Genomic DNA, 18,796 nt, shown 5'->3' with positions numbered 1-18,796 from the left:
GTTTGTAGCTGACACCTCTGAAGTGGGCAACGGCAGCCCTGATGGACCTGGAGCCTCTGAAGAAGGGATTCACAGGGCCTGGAGCCCATCTCAGGCCTGTTTGTGCTGCTCATGCTCGGCCACCTCTCCAACGGACTCTGAACTCTGTGTTTAGAGCCTGTGGAAACCTCAGTAGGAGGATAAGACCCCCTCTGGACAGGGGAATCTTGAAGATCACATCCAGGTTACTCATCGCCTAAGAGAAAACATACTCTAATCACCCCTGCCTCCAAACAGGTCATAAATTCTTTCTGTGTCTATGGGAGTGCAGGCTTATTGATTATTAACTGTTTGAACACCTAACACTCGAATGATGGGGTTATTGCGATTGTATTTACCCTTCCTTTGTTTATGTAAGTCTCAAGGAAATTGGGGTGTTGAGTTCAGACACGTACACGTGGGTATAAAAGATTTTCACAAATGCTGGTCGGGGTCCTTGGCTAAGAGGAGACTCTGCCTTGGGCCTGCCGGTGTAATAAACTGCACTCCACTATCTGCATTGTCCTTCTGAGTGAGTTTGTTTCCTGGAACGCATGGCTATAACACCTCCTTGAGGGGTGAGTTGGGGGCAGAGGTCAAAGGGGAAAGGAGAGAGGTGAGAAGCTGCTGCAGAAGCAGAGGGGGAGGGTTGAGCGGAGGACTGGGCTCATCTGGATGCTGGAAGGTCTCGGTTCTCAGTTCACGATTGCTGAAGCCCAGCCTGAAGGATTCTCAGCACATCTTACCAGCACGGTCGCAATTGTACAATAGTTTGAATAGTCTTTGGCGTTGCCCTTCTTTGGGATTGGACACTGACACTGACCAATCCAATGAAAGCTGACCATTTCCAGTCCTGCGGCCCCTGCTGAGTTTCTCAAATTTGCTGACATTGAGTGCAGCAGTATGGGCTCCCCTTGTGGCTCAGCTGGTAAAGAACCCACCTGCAATGCGGGAGACCTGGGTTCAGTCCCTGGGTTGGGCAGATCCCCTGGAGAGGAGAAGGGCTACCCACTCCAGTGTTCTGGCCTAGAGAATTCCATGGACTGTATAGACCATGGGGTTGCAAAGAGTCAGACACGACTGAGCAACTTTCACTTCTCGAGTGCAGCATGTTAAAAGCATCATCTGTGAGGATTTTGAATAGTTCAGCTGGAATTCCGTCACCTCCACTAGCTTTGTTCATAGTAATGTTTCCTACTACTTCAAGCTAGCCTTCAGCAGTATGTGAACCGAGAACTTCCAGATGTACAAGCTGGATTTAGAAAAAGCAGAGGAACCAGAGATCAAATTGCCAGCATCCATTGGATCATAGAGAAAGCAAGGGAATTCCAAAAGGACATAATTTAATACTTCTGCTTCACTGACTATGCCAAAGCCTTTGACTGTGTGGGTCACAACAAACTGTAGAAAATTCTTATTAAAGAGATGGGAGTACTGGGCCATCTTACCTGCCTTCTGAGAAACCTGTATGCAGGTCGAGAAGCAACAGTTAGAACCGGACATGGAACAATGGACTGGCTCCAAATTGGGAAAGGAGTACGTCAAGGCTGTATATTGTCACCCTGCTTATTTAACTTATATGCAGAGTACATTATGTGACATTCTGGGTTGAATGAATCACAAGCTGGAATTAAGATTATTGGGAGCCACTTTAATGGCAGAAAGTGAAGAGGAACTAAAGAGCCTCTTCAGGAGGGTGAACGAGAAGAGTGGAAAAACTGGCTTAAAGCTTAACATTCAAAAATCTAAGATCATGGTATCCGGTCCCATCACTTGATGGCAAATAGAAGGGGAAAAAGTGGAAGCAGTGATAGATTTTTTTTTTTAGGGCGGGCTCCAAAATCACTGTGGCGAGTGACTGCAGCCATGAAATTAAAAGACGCTTGCTCTGTGAAAGGAAAGCTGTAGCAAACCTAGACAGTGTATTAAAAAGCAGAGACATCACTTTGCTGACAAAGATCAGTATAGTCAGTGCCATGGTTTTCCAGTAGTCATGTACGGATGTGAGAGCTGGACCACAAAGAAGGCTGAGAGCCAAAGAACTGATGCTTTTAAGTTGTGGTGCTGCAGAAGACTCTTGAGAGCCCGTTGGACAGCAAGGAGATCAAGCCAGTCAATCCTAAAGGAAATCAAGCCTGGATATTCATTGGAAGGACTGATGCTGAAGCTCCAATACTTTGGCCACCTGATGCAAAGAACTGACTCATTGGAAAAGACCCTGACGCTGGGAAAGATTGAGGGCAGGGGGAGAAGGGGACGCCAGAGGATGAGATGGTTAGATGGCATCACCGACTCAATGGACATTAATTTGATCAAACTCCAGGAGATGGTGAAGGACAGGCGGGCCTGTCCTGCTGCAGTTCATGGGTTTGCAAAGAGTTGGACACGACTTAGCGACTGAACAACAAACAACAGAGGCTGGAAAAAACCCCCGGAAGGAGTTCAGCCTGAGATACCTTGAATTTCTCCTGTAGGACTCATTTTGTACTTCTGCCCCCTGACCTGTAAGAATAAATGTGTATTGATTGCTTAAAGCCTCTGTGTTTGGGTGACTCATTATAGCCGCTAATGCAAGAGCCAAGGGACAGAGTCACCAAGGGACATCCCGAGCCCTGACCACAGCCTACCTTTCTAGCCCCCAAGTGCAGTGGGAGGGGGGCACCGCCCAGGGCCCCAGCATGGAGGGCTTGTTTGGGGCTCATCACACCCCTTGTCGTCAGAGCCCCTGGACCCCCCGGACCCTGGGGGCCTCACAGAGGGAGTGAGTCCTGACGTCATAGTGGAAGGGAGCAAGCGGCCAGTGGACAAGCCCCGGGGAGGTGGCAGGTGCCTTCCTGGGCCTCAGGCCTGGGAGAGCAGCCTCTCCTCTTTGCTCCCACCTGGCAGAGCTGGGTGGTGAGTTGGGGGACAGCTTGGGGGCCCGGGGACACCCAAGGGGTCTCAGGCAGGGGTGGGAGAGGCCTTAGGTGTGCGATGTGTGCAGGGTGGTGGGTTTTTGTTCCAAGGGTCCACCCTGGGTCCAGAGGCAGGAGCTTACCTGGTGCACCTCCCAGGGGCCAAACCCAGGGACCATTACTGTGTAGCTGTCGCCTGGTCCCAGATGGTACCTGAGACAGGAACACGGCGGGCTCCCTGTGCAGGGGCAGCCGTGCCAGCTCACGGTCTTGGCCCCATCCTGAGGCTGCCGGACCATCACCTGTGTGTGTGTGTGTGTGTGTGTGTCAGAGCCTGGCTCCCGGCAGGGCTGAGGTCTCTGGTAAAACATGACCCTACTTTTAACTGCGGTACAAGGTGCCTGGCTTCGGCACAGAGACACCAGTTTCCCTCCAGCGAAGGCTTTGTTGCGAATCTCGGAGCTTCCGAGGCACCTCTTGCCGCCTTCCTGAGGAGCTCAGAGCTCATCTCTGTCGCGGGCTCAAGCCTCCTCCAGGTGGGTCTTTCATGCAATCGTTTTCCTTCCTGGCTTCCTTCCAGCCTCTTGCACCCCTGAGCCTGTCGTCGGGTGGAGAACCAAGACACACCCTAGATTTAAGAGCCTATGGCGCTGACAGTACTGGAGTGGCCTGGCCCCCGCGGGTGATCCAGCCCTTGGGAGTGACAAGGAAGACGTGGGGGTGGGCAGGAGATGAACTGCGCAGCGAGGGAGGGGGGCGTTCCAGGGGCAGGGCCGGGGCAGGAAAGAGATGACACAGTGGTGGCGGTGGCGGGGTCGCCATCTAGAGGGTCTCGAGCAGGGCAGGGAGGGAGGGCTCATCTGGACGGCACCAGTCCAGAAAGGGGGCGGGGTGGGCAAGGCCCTGAGCTGGAGGAGGAGAGGGCGGGTGGGGGTGGGTCCCAACCAGTCTCCCAGAGACGCTGCCCCCTACCCCGACACTGTAAGCTGCTCCCCTTGGGGTATTTTCCTCCTTGGTGCCTGGGTTTCCCCACCCCAGTTCCAGAATCCTGGAGAGGTTGACGATTAAATACGGGACAAGGAAAAACATGAGCGGAGAGCAGGGTTTCTGAATGACAATGAGGACGTTTTATTGCAAGTTCTTGGGTGCAGGGAGAGGGCTGGGGTGGGCCTGTGGACCCTCCTGGATCCTGTTAGGACCCAAGCCCTAATCTCGGGAGCTCCGGGCTCCCCCTCTGCGTCACTCTGACTCTTCAGGGTCTCACGTCCTGTGCTGTCTGCATAACTTGCCCCCGGCCTGTGCTCCCTGCAGCTGCTGGCATCGGCGGCCACGACCTCTCACCCTTCCTGGGGCATCAGTCTGCAGTGACCATGGTCCCCCCCAGACCCCACTTACCCTCAGGGTCCCCACAGAGCACGGTCATCTGCACTGGGGTCGGGTCTCCTCCCTTTTGGGGAGGGGGTTTCTTGCCTCACAGTCTCAGAAGGGGAAGCATCCAGGGAGGCAGCTCAGACATTATCTGGAGGCCGCGGGGAGCCCAGGGTGAGAGGGCCCGGGGGGCTGGCGGTGGACTAGCCTGCCGTCCCATATTGCCTGCCCCATCTGGGTATTCTCTGGGCTTTGCTGGGTGACAGTGAAACTGTCCCTCAAGGAAACGTGAAGAAGCCCAGAGGGAACAGGCTAAAAGGGGGAGGGTTACAGGCCTGGGGCGGCGGAGACCTCAGCCCCAGATGGGTAAGAAAAACACAAGAATCTACCCAGTTGTCACTCCTGACCCCAGAAAGCTGGAAAGGGGAGACTCACCCCGATGGCCGGCTGGGTCCCTCCACCGAGCAAACACACACAGTGACACAGCCCCGAGCATAAACCCTGCTGCCAGCCTTGCCACCCCCGGGGGCCCGCCTGCAGCTGCACTCGGAGCCCCAAGGCCGCCTCCCCCCCCCCCCCGCGTCAGAGGGGCTGCTTGACCCTCCGGGCGGGTGAGGGAGCGACCCCTCCCGTCCTGTGAGTTCACCCCTGGGAAATGGGGCGCCGGCCATCTCCAGGCGGGGGAGGGGCAGGAGGGACGGCTGGGTGTCACACCGGGTCCCAGGGAACTTCTCCTGGAGGAGGTGGGGGCTCCTCGTAAGCAGCTTTGGGGGTCACCCCGGTGGGAGGGTGAGGAGACGGTTTACAGCCCGGAGTGGATGGAGCTGTGGTCTCCGCAGAGTGAGGCCATGGCGGATTCTGGAAATGCCTCTGGTCCTAGAGATGCATCCAACCACCATGGCCGTGTTAGCAGGGACTCGTGTGTGTGTGTGTGTGTGTGTGTGTGTGTGTGTGTGTAACGGTGCTCACGTGTGGTCCCGTGTGAGTGCCTAGCACAGTCTATCCGGGTCTCAGATCCCATTCTGAGCTCCTAAGAAAGGGCCCAAGGTCAGAGATGAACACACCACGACCTCCCTAACCTGATTCTTGGCTTGAGCTCGCGGAACACATCAACTGAAATGGGCACTTGGACCTGAGATAGTGCTGGGCTCCGTGGTGGGCTGAGTTCTAAGGGGTTGCAGAGAGCAGAGCTGGGCTGGTCAGAGACCTCGAAGGCAGCTGGGACCCTCCTGACACACAAGTGGGAGGAGGGCGACCTGGGGGGACTGTGAGATGAGTGACCAGGGTTGGGGGCTTGCCGGTCCCCTGAAGAATGTGAGGGAGAGGCCTGGGGGAGGGGCAGAGGGCAGTGGCCTTGGAAAGGTCGAGACGGGGGGAGTCTTGGCTGTGACAACTGGGAATCACCAGGGTGGGGTTTCAGCCAAAACACGCATGACTTCAGGGGGGTCATCATCTAAGTGGACAGAGGGCCGCTTGAGCAGGAGCAGCTTCCAGATGTGATTGCTGAGCACCCAGTGGAGGGAGCCTAGATACTGCCCTGGGGCCGTGGCAACCAGAGTGTGTGACCTGGACCATCAGAGCTGGACACGGCCCACACAGAGGAGGAAGCATGGTGGCTGATGGGGAGGGTGGACAGACTTCCACTCCTGTAGTGGCCCCATCCCCTGTTCCAGAATGTTCTCTGGGGGATTCTGGATGACAGTGAAATCATCCCTCCCCAAACCCCCAAGCTTCCGCCCTCTCTCCTGATTCCCAAAGGCTAAGAGGATTTGTTTCCTTTGAGGATAACTGAGCTCAGGGCACCAAAGGTATCAACAAAAATGAGCAGAGAGCATTCATTTCTGAATGACAATGAGGACATTTTATTAAGAGCTGATTGCATGCAGGAGGAAGGGCTAGGGGGAACCAGGGTGGGGGAACCAGGGTGGGAGGGTAGAACTTTCCGGGGTGGGGTCCAGGGCCCTAAGAACACTCTGAGGGCTTCACTGTCTTCGTCACGGTGCTCCCCTCGTGCGTGACCTCGCAGCTGTAACTGCCTTTCGATTTCCACTCGCTGTCCGTCAGGCTCAGGTAGCTGCTGGCCGCGTACTTGCTGTTGCTCTGTTTGGAGGCCCGGGTGGTCTCCACATTCCGGGTGATGGTGCTGCCATCTGCCTTCCAGGTCACGGTCACGCTACCCGGGTAGAAGTCGCTGATGAGACACACCAGGGTGGCCTTGTTGGCGTTGAGCTCCTCCGTGGAGGGTGGGAACAGGGTGACCGAGGGTGCGGACTTGGGCTGACCTGCAAAGTGGGGGAGGGGAAGAAGACCACAATCAGAGGTCCGGTGCCTGTCATGGGAGCCCCTGAGTCTGTGTCACAGGGGGACACAGGATCCTTTGGGAGCCCAGCAGGACCCGGAGTCCAGGCACCACTGTGAGCCAGAGGGTCTGTGCCAGGGAAGGTGGGTGGGGTTTTCTCAGGCACCTCCCCATCTTCCTGGGAAAGCCTGAGCCTGGACCCCTGCCAGCGCTGTCCTGAGTCCCCCTGGGTCTTGGTTTCCCACACAGACATCTGACCCTCACTGTCCTTGCCTGCCTGTCTGACGGTTGATGGGGGTCTGCCTGGGGCTGGCAGTCTGTCTGTCCCCTGAGTGGATGATGTGGCCTCCCTGGTTGCCTGTGAGTCAGTTCAGGTATATTTTGAGCTGACATGTCTGTTTGCGCCTTTGCCCGAAGGGGTCCGTTGGTCTCCAAGTCTGTGTCCCTTGGAGGCTCTGTGCTGGGTCGAGGGGGAGCCTGTCTGCCTGTCCTCAGTGCCCCCATCCGCAGATCTGAGTTCAGGTTCCTCTCTGATTCTTCTTGGGTGGAGGTTTCCTACCCTGGTACCTGTCTCTCTGCTTCTTCAGAGACTCCTGCTTCTGAGGAGTGTGTCCTGCAGACTCAGGCATCTGCGTCCCCTGTGTCCTGACCTCCTATCTCTTTCCCCAGTTCTGAGTTCAGCACCTTCTCCTCCCCCGTCTTCCCCTTGCACTTTCCCTGCGTCCCTGGCCGGCCCAGGATCTGCACGGCAGCCCCATGGAGGCCTGGGGGAGCCCCTCCACCTCTGCCGAGTCCCTGACCTGGATCCCTAGACCCAAGGTCCCTAGCCTCTCCTGGCCCTCTGACTCCAGTCCCCAGCTCTGAGGGTTCTGTGTCCCTCTGATGTCTCCCTAGGGTCCCTCATCTGTAGTCCGGTTCCTGCTTCCCCATGAGATGGGGACCCCAAGTGACCCTCAGAGACAAAGTTGGGTCAGCATAGAGCCCAGACTGGGGGTTGGGGGGACAGAGGAGAGCGAGGTCCGGGAGCCAGACAGAAAGTCAGTAGGTCAGCCTGCTCATTCTACTGCCTCTGGGGTCAGAGGGGAGGCTCTGTTGGGACCTCAGACAAGTAGGAGAGGTCTGGGGTCAGGGCCCTAGAGGTGGGTCCTGGTTGAAGGGTTGACCACAGGCTGACACTGGGCACAGAAAAGAGCAGAGTGACAGAAAAGTGTCCAAACCGGGGGGAAGAAGAGGGAGGGAAGGCAGGAGGGAGACTCACCCAGGACGGTCAGCCGGGTCCCGCTGCCGAAAACACCACACAGTGACACAGGCTGGCACAAAAACCCCCTCCTGGGAGGCCCGCCCCAGCCCCCACCTGCAGCTGTGCTGGAGGACGTGGGTCACCGCCCCAGGCTGGCGTCTGCTCACAGAGGGGCTTCAGCACCCTCCCCCACAGCAGACGACAGGACAGGGACTCCATGCCAAGCAGCAGGAGCCTTGGAAGGCAGGTTCCCTAAGCAGGTTTTTGTTTTGGATGCCGTCTTCCCACCAGGCAGCAAGGGGTGGGAATGGAATAATAGGGGGGCGGGGGCCTTCACCGCCCCAAGAGCGAAGTGCCTCGGAGGAGAAAGCCGCTTCTCTTCTCTGTGGAGTTGGCAGCAGCCTGACTGCGTGGTGAGAGCACAGGCTGAGGGCAGGGGCGTTCCCATCCTCCCACGGACAGGGCTGGAATGGATTTGCCGCGAACATCTTCCATCTGACCCTAACTGGGGCTCCAGGGGCTCACCCCCAGTTCCCCGGGGTTCTCCTGGCTTCAAATGGGCATCTGTAGTGAGGCTTGGGCCGGTTGCCATCCAAGTCCGGCCTCCATCTGCAGGGAGGACTGGACAGTGTCCTGGCCAGCCCTCAGGGTCTCATCTGACGTTTGGGTGCACCTGGGAGCATCTTATTCAGAACAGAGTTGCGAGCAAGCCCCTCACTGTGGTCCTGAGACAGACAGCATCGCTTTAAAGAGAATCAGGCTGCTGGCTACATGGGCCATCCCAGGCCTGAGTCGGGCCAGGCACCAGATCGGCTTGGAACACATGGTCTCCACAGAACGCAGGAAGTTGTGAGGTCTCCTGTGCCTGAGCAGGAGGACCTGGGGCCACCAGCGGAGGCTGCCCTGGACAAAGGTGGGAACTCCAGCACCAAGAGAGTATAACCAGGGTGTATTCAAACATCGCCTGCACGTACCCTAGACTTACCCGCGATACGAAGGACTGTTCTCCTTCAGAAGATGGCAGAGACCACTCATTATTTTGTAAAAGTGCTCCACTAAAGGACAAAAATAAGACCTGAAAGCTAGTCCTGGAGAAGTGAAGAGCGTCTGAAGGGCCTCCCTTTGTGGACCAATTACTGCTTTCACTCCTGGAGAAGGAAATGGCAACCCACTCCAGAAGCTTTGCCCGGAAAATCCCATGGGTAGAGGAGCCTGGTAGGTTATAGTCCATGGAGTCCCAAAGAGTCAGACAGGGCTGAGCGCCTTCACTTTCTTTCACTTACTGCTTTCACTAGGTCAAGGAGGACAGAACTACAATTGCCCCTGGCTTCCCATCCCACCTGAGGGAGCTGGGATTGGAGCGTCCAAGGAAGATAGCTTGGATAAATGACCGATGATCCCAAAAGGGCACTGTGGAGGGAAATGGCCAACGGTCCTAGGATTGCCTCTGGCCAAATTATCCCCCAGAAACCTGCTAGCGCTTTCTAGCTAGAACCACTTTGTAGGCACGTAGAGCAGTGAGAACTTCCCAGATACAGCTTGTGGTGGAGGGGCTGGGGGCTGCACCCCAACCCTGGGGGAGTCCTGCATCAGCAACTGCACTCTTGCAGCCTCTTCTAGCCAGAAGAGGCCAGAGCGATTTGGGAGAGACTGAAGGACCCACCAGGCCCTAGACACACCCACCAATCAAAGGCTCAAGGCTTTCCAACCCTCTTGGAAAGAACACAAAATACACCAAATCAAACAGTGCCCAAAACACAACCAAGTAACCAAGAGGCACATGGAAAGCTTAACATCACTAATTATTAGAGAAATGTAAATCAAAGCTACAGTGAGTACACCTCCAAATTGTCAGAATGGCCAACATCAAAATGTCTACGAAGAGTGAATGCTGGAGAGGGTGTGATGAAAAGGGAGCACTCTTGTGCTGCTTGCAGGAGTGTCAACTGGTGCAGGCCCTACGGAGAAGAGCATGAAGGCTCCTTAACATACCATATGCGATCCAGCAAGCCCAGCACTGGGCATACACCCTGAGAAAACCACAGTTCAAAGAGACACGTGAACTCCAGTGTTCATTGCAGCACTGTTTACAATAGCCGGGGCGTGGAAACAGTGAAATGTCCGTCGACAGATGACTGGACAAAGAGGATGTGGTTCATACATGCAAGGGAATATGCGTCACCCGTAAAGAAGAATGAAGCAATGCCATGTGCAGAGACATGGTTGGACCTGGAGCTTGTCATCCTGAGTGAAGTCAGATAGCAAAGGACAAGTAGCTCTCGATACGGCTTAAATGTGGAATCTAAGAAGGTGGTCAGAGGGACTGATTTACAAAACAGAAATGAAGTCACATGTAGGAAACAAAATTCTGGTTACCAAGGGGGACAGAAGGGGAGGGATAAACTGGAAGATCGAGATTGACATACATATGCTGCCCTTGTAAGGTCTATGTATAAAGTAGACGACTAATGAGAAGCTACTACACAGCACAGAGGAGGCGAGGCAGTCCTCTGTGATGACTTGGATGGAAAAGGAATCCAAAAAGTGGGGGTACATGTGAGTGTATATATATATATATATCTGATTCGCTTTGTTGTGCAGCAGAAAGTAATCCAACACTGTAAGTCAACCGTAGCTCAATAAAAATGAGTGAACACAGGGTTTTCCTGGAGGTCCAGTGGTTAAGAATCCACCTGCCGGTGCAGGAGGCACGGGTTTGATCTTCCCTGGTCTGAGGAGGTCCCACGGGCCTCGGAGCGCCTAAGTCCTCACAGCACAGCGGTTGAGCCTGGGCTCAGAGCCTGTGCTCTGCAACAGGAGGAGCCCCTGGAACGAGCAGCCTGCACACCGCAAGGACAGAGCAGGCCGTGCTCGCTGCAACCAGAGAAAAACCTGGGAAGCAGTGTAGACCCAGGAACACAAAAATGAATACGATAAAATAAAGGAAGACTTTAAAAACTGATCACTATTAACATGAAAAATTACCAGAAAAAAGAGAGATTAAAAAATAAAAAGAATGAAAACAAAATACAACCAAGTAAGTATTCTATGACAATTGTGAGTCACTTCAGGAAAAGCTATTTTTCGGTCTTCAGGAATTATGGATGATTTTGTTTGGGTTTGCTCATGATAATTTAGTTACAGTTTAGGTTCTTTCTTTCCAGGCCACGAGTGACATATTTTCAGAGGAGACGACGTAGTGGGAGATGGGCGGCAGAGGCCCCCACTGGGGAGGAGGGATTCTGTTGTGGGGAGGAGTTGGCAGCACCCCTGAATTGATGACCTGGGATCCAGGCGACAAGAACTGGGGGTATTATTATTCCTCTGCCTTCTCATGTCATGTTCTCGGTTCTTCATGATGAAAACGTATGGCAATACAGGGGAGTTAGATTTGGGCGGACACAACTCTGGGTGGGGGACATGGTGGCATTGTGCTCAGCAGGTTCATAAAGAGGAGGGCGACCTGTGTGGTCCCCTTCTCCTTTGAGGTCTTAGTTTTCCCATCATGGAAATGGGATCAGGCGGCAGCCATGGAACATCGCAACCCTGGCTTCTCTCACCTCCTCGTCTGTGATTTTGGGTCGGGGTACCAGGGATGAAGACCTGGGAGGGGGTCTCTCCTCTGCCGCAGGGAGGCCGCAGAGTCCTCTGTCCATGTGGACTTTGTCCCTGGGCTGACCCGGCGGTCTGCTGGAGGCTGAAGCTGGAGGCACAGACGGGCTGCGAGGCCGGGGTCTTGAGGACGACAGAGGCAGTGGGGCTGCAGCTCTGAGCGGGTGGCCCCTCGCCCCGGGCCCTGAGCTCGTGTGTCCAGCTGCAGGTGCGCTCAGGTGAGCGACTACATTATGGGGGAGGGCACCCTGAGCAGGGATCGGGCCTGCTGACTCCTCCGAGAGCCCGGCCTTCTGGGAGCACTCTGCCCACACTCTAAGCCTGGCAAGAGCTGGGTTCATCGGTCTGACTCTCCTCCTGAATTCCAATGGACTCTCTCCATGCGGCTGTCACTGGATGGCCTCTTTATCCCCGGTGGTGTCCTTTTCCGCTGATCCGGCTCTCCTGACCACCTCCCACCCCCCCACCATACAGGAAGATGGCACCTGGTCCCTGCAGACTCCCCCCAGAGCTAAGTCCACCCCTGGCCTGGCTTCAGATGCCTACAGTCCTCCTGCGGGAGGCCCAGCTCCCCACTAGGCCATAAGCCTGCTGTGTGAGGCTCAGTCTTACCTGGAACCCGCCTCATTTGTCCCTGATCCTTGCTCCCAACCCCAGAGACATCCCTTGCCCCTTTTACTGGCCCTTGTCCCTTCCCGGGGGGACGGGGTGTGTGGGAGGGCAAGCCTGCCCCCCCGAGCCTGTGCCACTCACAATGTCCTGCTCTGGATCACTGCTCCCCTGGCTCTCAGAGCTCCATGGTCCCTGGGGATGGGTTGGGGTGATGATAAGTGGATGGACTCTCAGGTCACACCTGTCCCTTCCTTAAGGAACTGACCCTTAACCCCGACACTCGGCCAGACGCAGAAAGCACTTCAGACATGTTGGCTGATAAATGAGAAGGTCTTTATTCAGGAGAAGCAGGAACAGGGAGGAAGGAGAGGCCCCTGGTGTGAGGCGACCTGGGTGGGGCTCAGGGGTCCATGGAGAGTTGGGGGAGTGGTTGTGGGCCAGAGGGCCCCCGAGGGTGGGGGTCCAGGGCCCTAAGAACACTCTGAGGGCTTCACTGTCTTTGTCACGGTGCTCCCGTCGTGCGTGACCTCGCAGCTGTAACTGCCTTTCGATTTCCAGTCGGTGCCCGTCAGGCTCAGGTAGCTGCTGGCCGCGTACTTGCTGTTGCTCTGTTTGGAGGCCCGGGTGGTCTCCACGTTCCGGGTGATGGTGCTGCCGTCTGCCTTCCTGGCCACGGTCACGCTACCCGGGTAGAAGTCGCTGATGAGACACACCAGGGTGGCCTTGTTGGCGCTGAGCTCCTCCGTGGAGGGCGGGAACAGGGTGACCGAGGGTGCGGACTTGGGCTGACCTGCAAAGTGGGGGAGGGGAAGAAGACCACAATCAGAGGTCCGGTGCCTGTCATGGGAGCCCCTGAGTCTGTGTCACAGGGGGACACAGGATCCTTTGGGAGCCCAGTAGGATCCGGAGTCCAGGCACCACTGTGAGCCAGAGGGTCTGTGCCAGGGAAGGTGGGTGGGGTTTTCTCAGGCACCTCCCCATCTTCCTGGGAAAGCCTGAGCCTGGACCCCTGCCAGCGCTGTCCTGAGTCCCCCTGGGTCTTGGTTTCCCACACAGACATCTGACCCTCACTGTCCTTGCCTGCCTGTCTGACGGTTGATGGGGGTCTGCCTGGGGCTGGCAGTCTGTCTGTCCCCTGAGTGGATGATGTGGCCTCCCTGGCCTCCTGTGAATCAGTCCAGGTATATTTTGAGCTGACATGTCTGTTTGCACCTTTGCCTGAAGGGGTCCGTTGGTCTCCAAGTCTGTGTCCCTTGGAGGCTCTGTCCTGGGTCGAGGGGGAGCCTGTCTGCCTGTCCTCGGTCCCCCCATCCGCAGATCTGAGTTCAGGTTCCTCTCTGATTCTTCTTGGGTCTGGAGGTTTCCTACCCTGGTACCTGTCTCTCTGCTTCCTCAGGGACTCCTGCTTCTGAGGAGTGTGTCCTGCAGACTCAGGCGTCTGCGTCCCCTGTGTCCTGACCTCCTATCTCTTTCCCCAGTTCTGAGTTCAGCACCTTCTCCTCCCCCGTCTTCCCCTTGCACTTTCCCTGGGTCCCTGGCCGGCCCAGGATCTGCATGGCAGCCCCATTGAGGCCTGGGGGAGCCCCTCCTCCTCTGCCTAGTCCCTGACCTGGATCCCTAGACCTAAGGTCCCCAGCCCTTCCTGGCCCTCTGACTCTGGTCCCCAGCCCTGAGGGTTCTGTGTCCCTCTGATGTCTCCCCATGGTCCCTCATCTGCAGTCTAGTTCCCTCTTCACCATGAGATGGGGACCCCAAGTGACCCTCAGAGACAAAGCTGGGTGGCATAGAGCCCAGACTGGGGGTTGGTGGGACAGCAGATAGCGAGGTCCGGGAGCCAGACACACAAGTCAGTAGGTCGGCCTGCTCATTCCCCTGCCTCTGGGGTCAGAGGGGAGGCTGTGGTGTCGACCTCAGTGCCAAGTAGGACAAGCCTGGGGTCAGGGGAAGGGAGGAGGTCAGGGCCCCAGAGGTGGGTCCTGGTTGAAGGCTTGACACAGGCTGACACCGGGCACAGAAAAGAGCAGAGTGACAGAAAAGTGTACAAACCTGGGGGAAAGAAGAGGGAGAGAAGGCAGGAGGGAGACTCACCCAGGACGGTCAGCCGGGTCCCGCAGCCGAAATAATCACACAGTGACACAGGCTGGCACAAAAACCCCTCCCTGGAAGGCCTGCCCCAGCCCCATCTGCAGCTGCGCTGGAGGACGTGGGTCACCGCCCCAGGCTGGCGTCTGCTCACAGAGGGGCTTCAGCACCCTCCCCTTTAGCAGATGACAGGACAGGGAACCCGTGACAAGCAGCAGGAGCCTTGGAAGGCAGGTTCTCTAAACAGGTGGCGTGTTGGATGCACTCTTTCCACCAGGTGGCCAAGGGTGGGAATGGAATATTGGGGGGGTGGGGCGGGGTCTTAACCGCCCCAAGAGTGAAGTATCCAGGACGAGAAAGCCCCTTCTCTTCTCTGAGGAGTTGGCAGCAGCCTGACCCCGTGGAGAGAGCACAGGCTGAGGGCAGGGGCGTCCCCATCCCCTCACGGACACGGGTGGAATGGATTTGCCGCTATCGTATTCCATCTGACCCTAACTTGGTCTCCAGGGGCTCACCCCCAGTTCCCCGGGGTTACCCAGCTTCAAACGGGCATCTCTAGTGAGGCTTGGGCTGGTTGCTGTCCAAGTCCGGCCTCATTCTGCAAGGGGAACTTGACAGTGTCCTGGCCAGACCTCAGGTTCTCATCTGACGTTTGGATGCATCTGGAAGCATCTTATTCAGAACAGAGATGTGAGCAAGCCCCTCACTGTGGTCCTGAGACAGCATCTCTTTAAAGAGAATCAGGCTGCTGGGCTACATGGGCCATCCCAGGCCTGAGTCGGGCCAGGCACCAGATGGGCCTGGAACACATGGTCCCCACAGAACGCAGGAAGTTGTGAGGTCTCCTGTGCCTGAGCAGGAGGACCTGGGGCCACCAGCGGAGGCTGCCCTGGACAAAGGTGGGAACTCCAGCACCAAGAGAGTATAACCAGGGCGGATTCAAACATCGCCTGCACGTACCCTAGACTTCCCCGTGATAAGACGGACTGTTCTCCTTCAGAAGATGGCAGAGACCACTCATTATTTTGTAAAAGTGCTCCACGAAAGGACAGAAATAAGACCCGAAACCTACTCCTGGAGAAGTGAAGAGCATCTCAAGGGCCTCCCTTTGTGGACCAATTACTGCTTTCACTCCTGGAGAAGGAAATGGCAACCCACTCCAGAAGCTTTGCCTGGAAAATCCCATGGGTAGAGGAGCCTGGTAGGCTATAGTCCATAGAGTCCCAAAGAGTCAGACAGGGCTGAGCGCCTTCACTTTCTTTCACTTACTGCTTTCACTAGGTCAAGGAGGACAGAACTACAATTGCCCCTGGCTTCCCATCCCACCTGAGGGAGCTGGGATTGGAGCGTCCAAGGAAGATAGCTTGGATAAATGACCAATGATCCCAAAAGGGCACTGTGGAGGGAAATGGCCAACGGTCCTAGGATTGCCTCTGGCCAAATTATCCCCCAGAAACCTGCTAGCGCTTTCTAGCTAGAACCACTTTGCAGGCACGTAGAGCAGTGAGAACTTCCCAGATACAGCTTGTGGTGGAGGGGCTGGGGGCTGCACCCCAACCCTGGGGGAGTCCAGCACCAGCAACCGCACTCTGGCAGCCTCTTCTAGCCAGAAAAGGCCAGAGCGATTTGAGAGAGACTGAAGGACCCACCAGGCCGTAGACACACCCACCAATCAAAGGCTCAAGGCTTTCCACCCTCTTGGAAAGAACACAAAATACACCAAATCAAACAGTGCCCAAAACACAACCAAGTAACCAAGAGACCAAGAGGCACATGGAAAGATGCTCAACATCACTAAGTATTAGAGAAATGTAAATCAAAGCTACAGTGAGTAGACCTCCAAATGGTCAGAATGGCCAACATCAAAATGTCTACAGGAGTGAATGCTGGAGAGGCTGTGAGGAAAAGGGAGCACTCTTGTGCTGCTTGCAGGAGTGTCAACTGGTGCAGGCCCTAGGGAGAAGAGCATAAAGCTTCCTTAAAATCCAAAAACAGAGCTACTGTATATGATCCAGCAATCCCAGCACTGAGCATACACCCTGAGAAAACCACAGTTCAAAGAGACACGTGAACTCCAGTGTTCATTGCAGCACTGTTTACAATAGCCGGGGTGTGGAAACAGTGAAATGTCCGTCGACAGATGACTGGACAAAGAGGATGTGGTACATATATGCAAGGGAATATGCGTCACCCGTAAAGAAGAATGAAGCAATGCCATGTGTAGAGACATGGATGGACCTGGAGCTTGTCATCCAGAGTGAAGTCAGATAGCAAAGGACAAAGAGCTCTCGATACGGCTTAAATGTGGAATCTAAGAAGATGGTCAGAGGGACTGATTTACAAAACAGAAATGAAGTCACAGATGTAGGAAACAAAATTCTGGTTACCAAGGGGGACGAAAGGGGAGGGATAAACTGGAAGATCAAGATTGACATACACATGCTGCCCTTGTAAGGTCTATGTATAAAGTAGACGACTAATGAGAAGCTACTACACAGCACAGAGGAGGCGAGGCAGTCCTCTGTGATGACTTGGATGGAAAAGGAATCTAAAAAGTGGGGGTGCATGTGCGTGTATATATATATATATATCTGATTTGCTTTGTTGTGCAGCAGAAAGTAATCCAACACTGTAAGTCAACCGTAGCTCAATAAAAATGAGTGAACACAGGGTTTTCTTGGTGGTCCAGTGGTTAAGAGTCCGCCTGCCGGTACAGGAGACCTGGATTTGATCTTCCCGGGTCTGAGAAGGTCCCACAGGCCTCGTAGCGCCTAAGTCCTCACAGCACAGCGGTTGAGCCTGGGCTCAGAGCCTGTGCTCTGCAACAGGAGGAGCCACTGAAATGAGCAGCCTGCACACTGCAAGGACAGAGAAGGCCGTGCTCTCTGCAACCAGAGAAAAACCTGGGAAGCAGTGAAGACCCAGAGACACCAAAAATGAATAAGAAAAATAAAGGAAGACTTTAAAAACTGATCACTATTAACATGATAACAGAAGAAAAAAGATATTAAAAAAAATGAATGAAAACAAAACACAACCAAGTAAATATAGTATGACAATTGTGAGTCGTTTCATGAGCAGCTGTTTTCCGGTCTTCAGGAATTCTGGACAATTTCTGTTTGGGTTTGCTCATGATAATTTAGTTACAGTTTAGGTTCTTTCTTTCCAGGCCTTGAGCTCCATATTTTCAGATGACACGACATAGTGGGGGATGGATGGCCGAGGCCCCCACTGGGGCGGAGGGATTCTGTTGTGGGCAGGAGTTGGCAGCACCCCTGAATGATGACTTGGAATCCAGATGACAAGAACTGGGGGTATTATTATTCCTCTGCCTTCTCATGTCTTGTTCTCTGTTCTTCATGATGAAAACGTATGACAATACAGGGGAGTTAGATTTGGGCAAGTACAACTCTGGGTGGGGGACACGATGGCATTGTGCCCAGCAGGGCCATCAAGATGAGGGTGACCTGGGTGGTCCCCTTCTCCCTTGGGGTCTTAGTTTTCATCATGGAAATGGGATCAGGCAGCAGCCATGGAACACCGCAACCCTGGCTTCTCTCACCTCCTCGTCTGTGATTTTGGTTTGGGGTACCAGGGATGAAGACCTTGGTGGGGGGGGCGTCTCATCAGCTGCAGGGAGGCCGCAGAGTCCTCTGTCCATGTGGACTTTGTCCCTGGGCTGACCCGGCGGTCTGCTGGAGGCTGAAGCTGGAGGCACAGACGGGCTGCGAGGCTGGGGTCCTGAGGACGACAGAGGCAGTGGGGCTGCAGCTCTGAGCGGGTGGCCCCTCGCCCCGGGCCCTGAGCTCGTGTGTCCAGCTGCAGGTGCGCTCAGGTGAGCGACTACATTATGGGGGAGGGCACCCTGGGCAGGGATCGGGCCCTCTGACTCCTCCGAGAGCCCGGCCTTCTGGGAGCACTCTGCTCACACTCTAAGCCTGGCAAGAGCTGGGTTCATCGGTCTGACTCTCCTCCTGAATTCCAATGGACTCTCTCCATGCGGCTGTCACTGGATGGCCTCTTTATCCCCGGTGGTGTCCTTTTCCGCTGACCCGGCTCTCCTGACCACCTCCCACCCCCCCCACCATACAGGAAGAAGGCACCTGGTCCCTGCAGACTCCCCCCAGAGCTAAGTCCACCCCTGGCCTGGCTTCAGATGCCTACAGTCCTCCTGCGGGAGGCCCTGCTCCCCACTAGGCCCCAAGCCTGCTGTGTGAGGCTCAGTCTCACCTGGAACCCTCCTCATTTCTCCCCAATCCCCAGCCACCAACCCCATAGGCATCCCTTGCCCCTTTCACAGGCCCTGTCCCTTCCCGGGGGGACGGGGCGTGTGGGAGGGCAAGCTTGCCCCCCCGAGCCTGCGCCACTCACAATGTCCTGTTCTGGGTCACAGCTCCCCTGGCTCTCAGAGCTCCCTGGTCCCTGGGGATGGGTTGGGGTGATGAGAAGTGGATGGACTCTTAGGTCACACCTGTCCCTTCCCTAAGGAACTGACCCTTAACCCCGACACTTGGCCAGACCCAGAAAGCACTTCAGACATGTTGGCTGATAAATGAGAAGGTCTTTATTCAGGAGAAGCAGGAATAGGGAGGGAGAAGTGGTCCCTGGTGTGAGGTGACCTGGGTGGGGCTCAGGGGTCCATGGCGAGCTGGGGGATGGGGTGTGGGCCAG

General features: G+C 55.6%; 1 protein-coding gene across 1 annotated transcript in view; it reads right to left on the bottom strand.

Annotated features, from left to right (window-relative positions):
* Nucleotides 1–12,513: 12,513 nt before the first annotated feature.
* Nucleotides 12,514–18,796, bottom strand: part of LOC129629600 (immunoglobulin lambda-1 light chain-like) — a 68,140-nt gene continuing 61,857 nt past the window's right edge. Inside the window, exons 4-5 of the mRNA XM_055549692.1 lie at nt 14,132–14,183; nt 12,514–12,833 (exon numbers count right to left, since the gene is read on the bottom strand). Coding sequence (XP_055405667.1) covers nt 12,514–12,833; nt 14,132–14,183 — 372 coding nt within the window. The remainder of the gene's footprint in view (nt 12,834–14,131; nt 14,184–18,796) is intronic.

The sequence above is a fragment of the Bubalus kerabau genome, chromosome 16, assembly GCF_029407905.1.
Source record: "Bubalus kerabau isolate K-KA32 ecotype Philippines breed swamp buffalo chromosome 16, PCC_UOA_SB_1v2, whole genome shotgun sequence".
Classification (NCBI taxonomy): Eukaryota; Metazoa; Chordata; class Mammalia; order Artiodactyla; family Bovidae; genus Bubalus; species Bubalus kerabau.
Note: the sequence above shows the minus strand (reverse complement) of the source record. Positions and strands in the feature narration are given on the sequence as shown.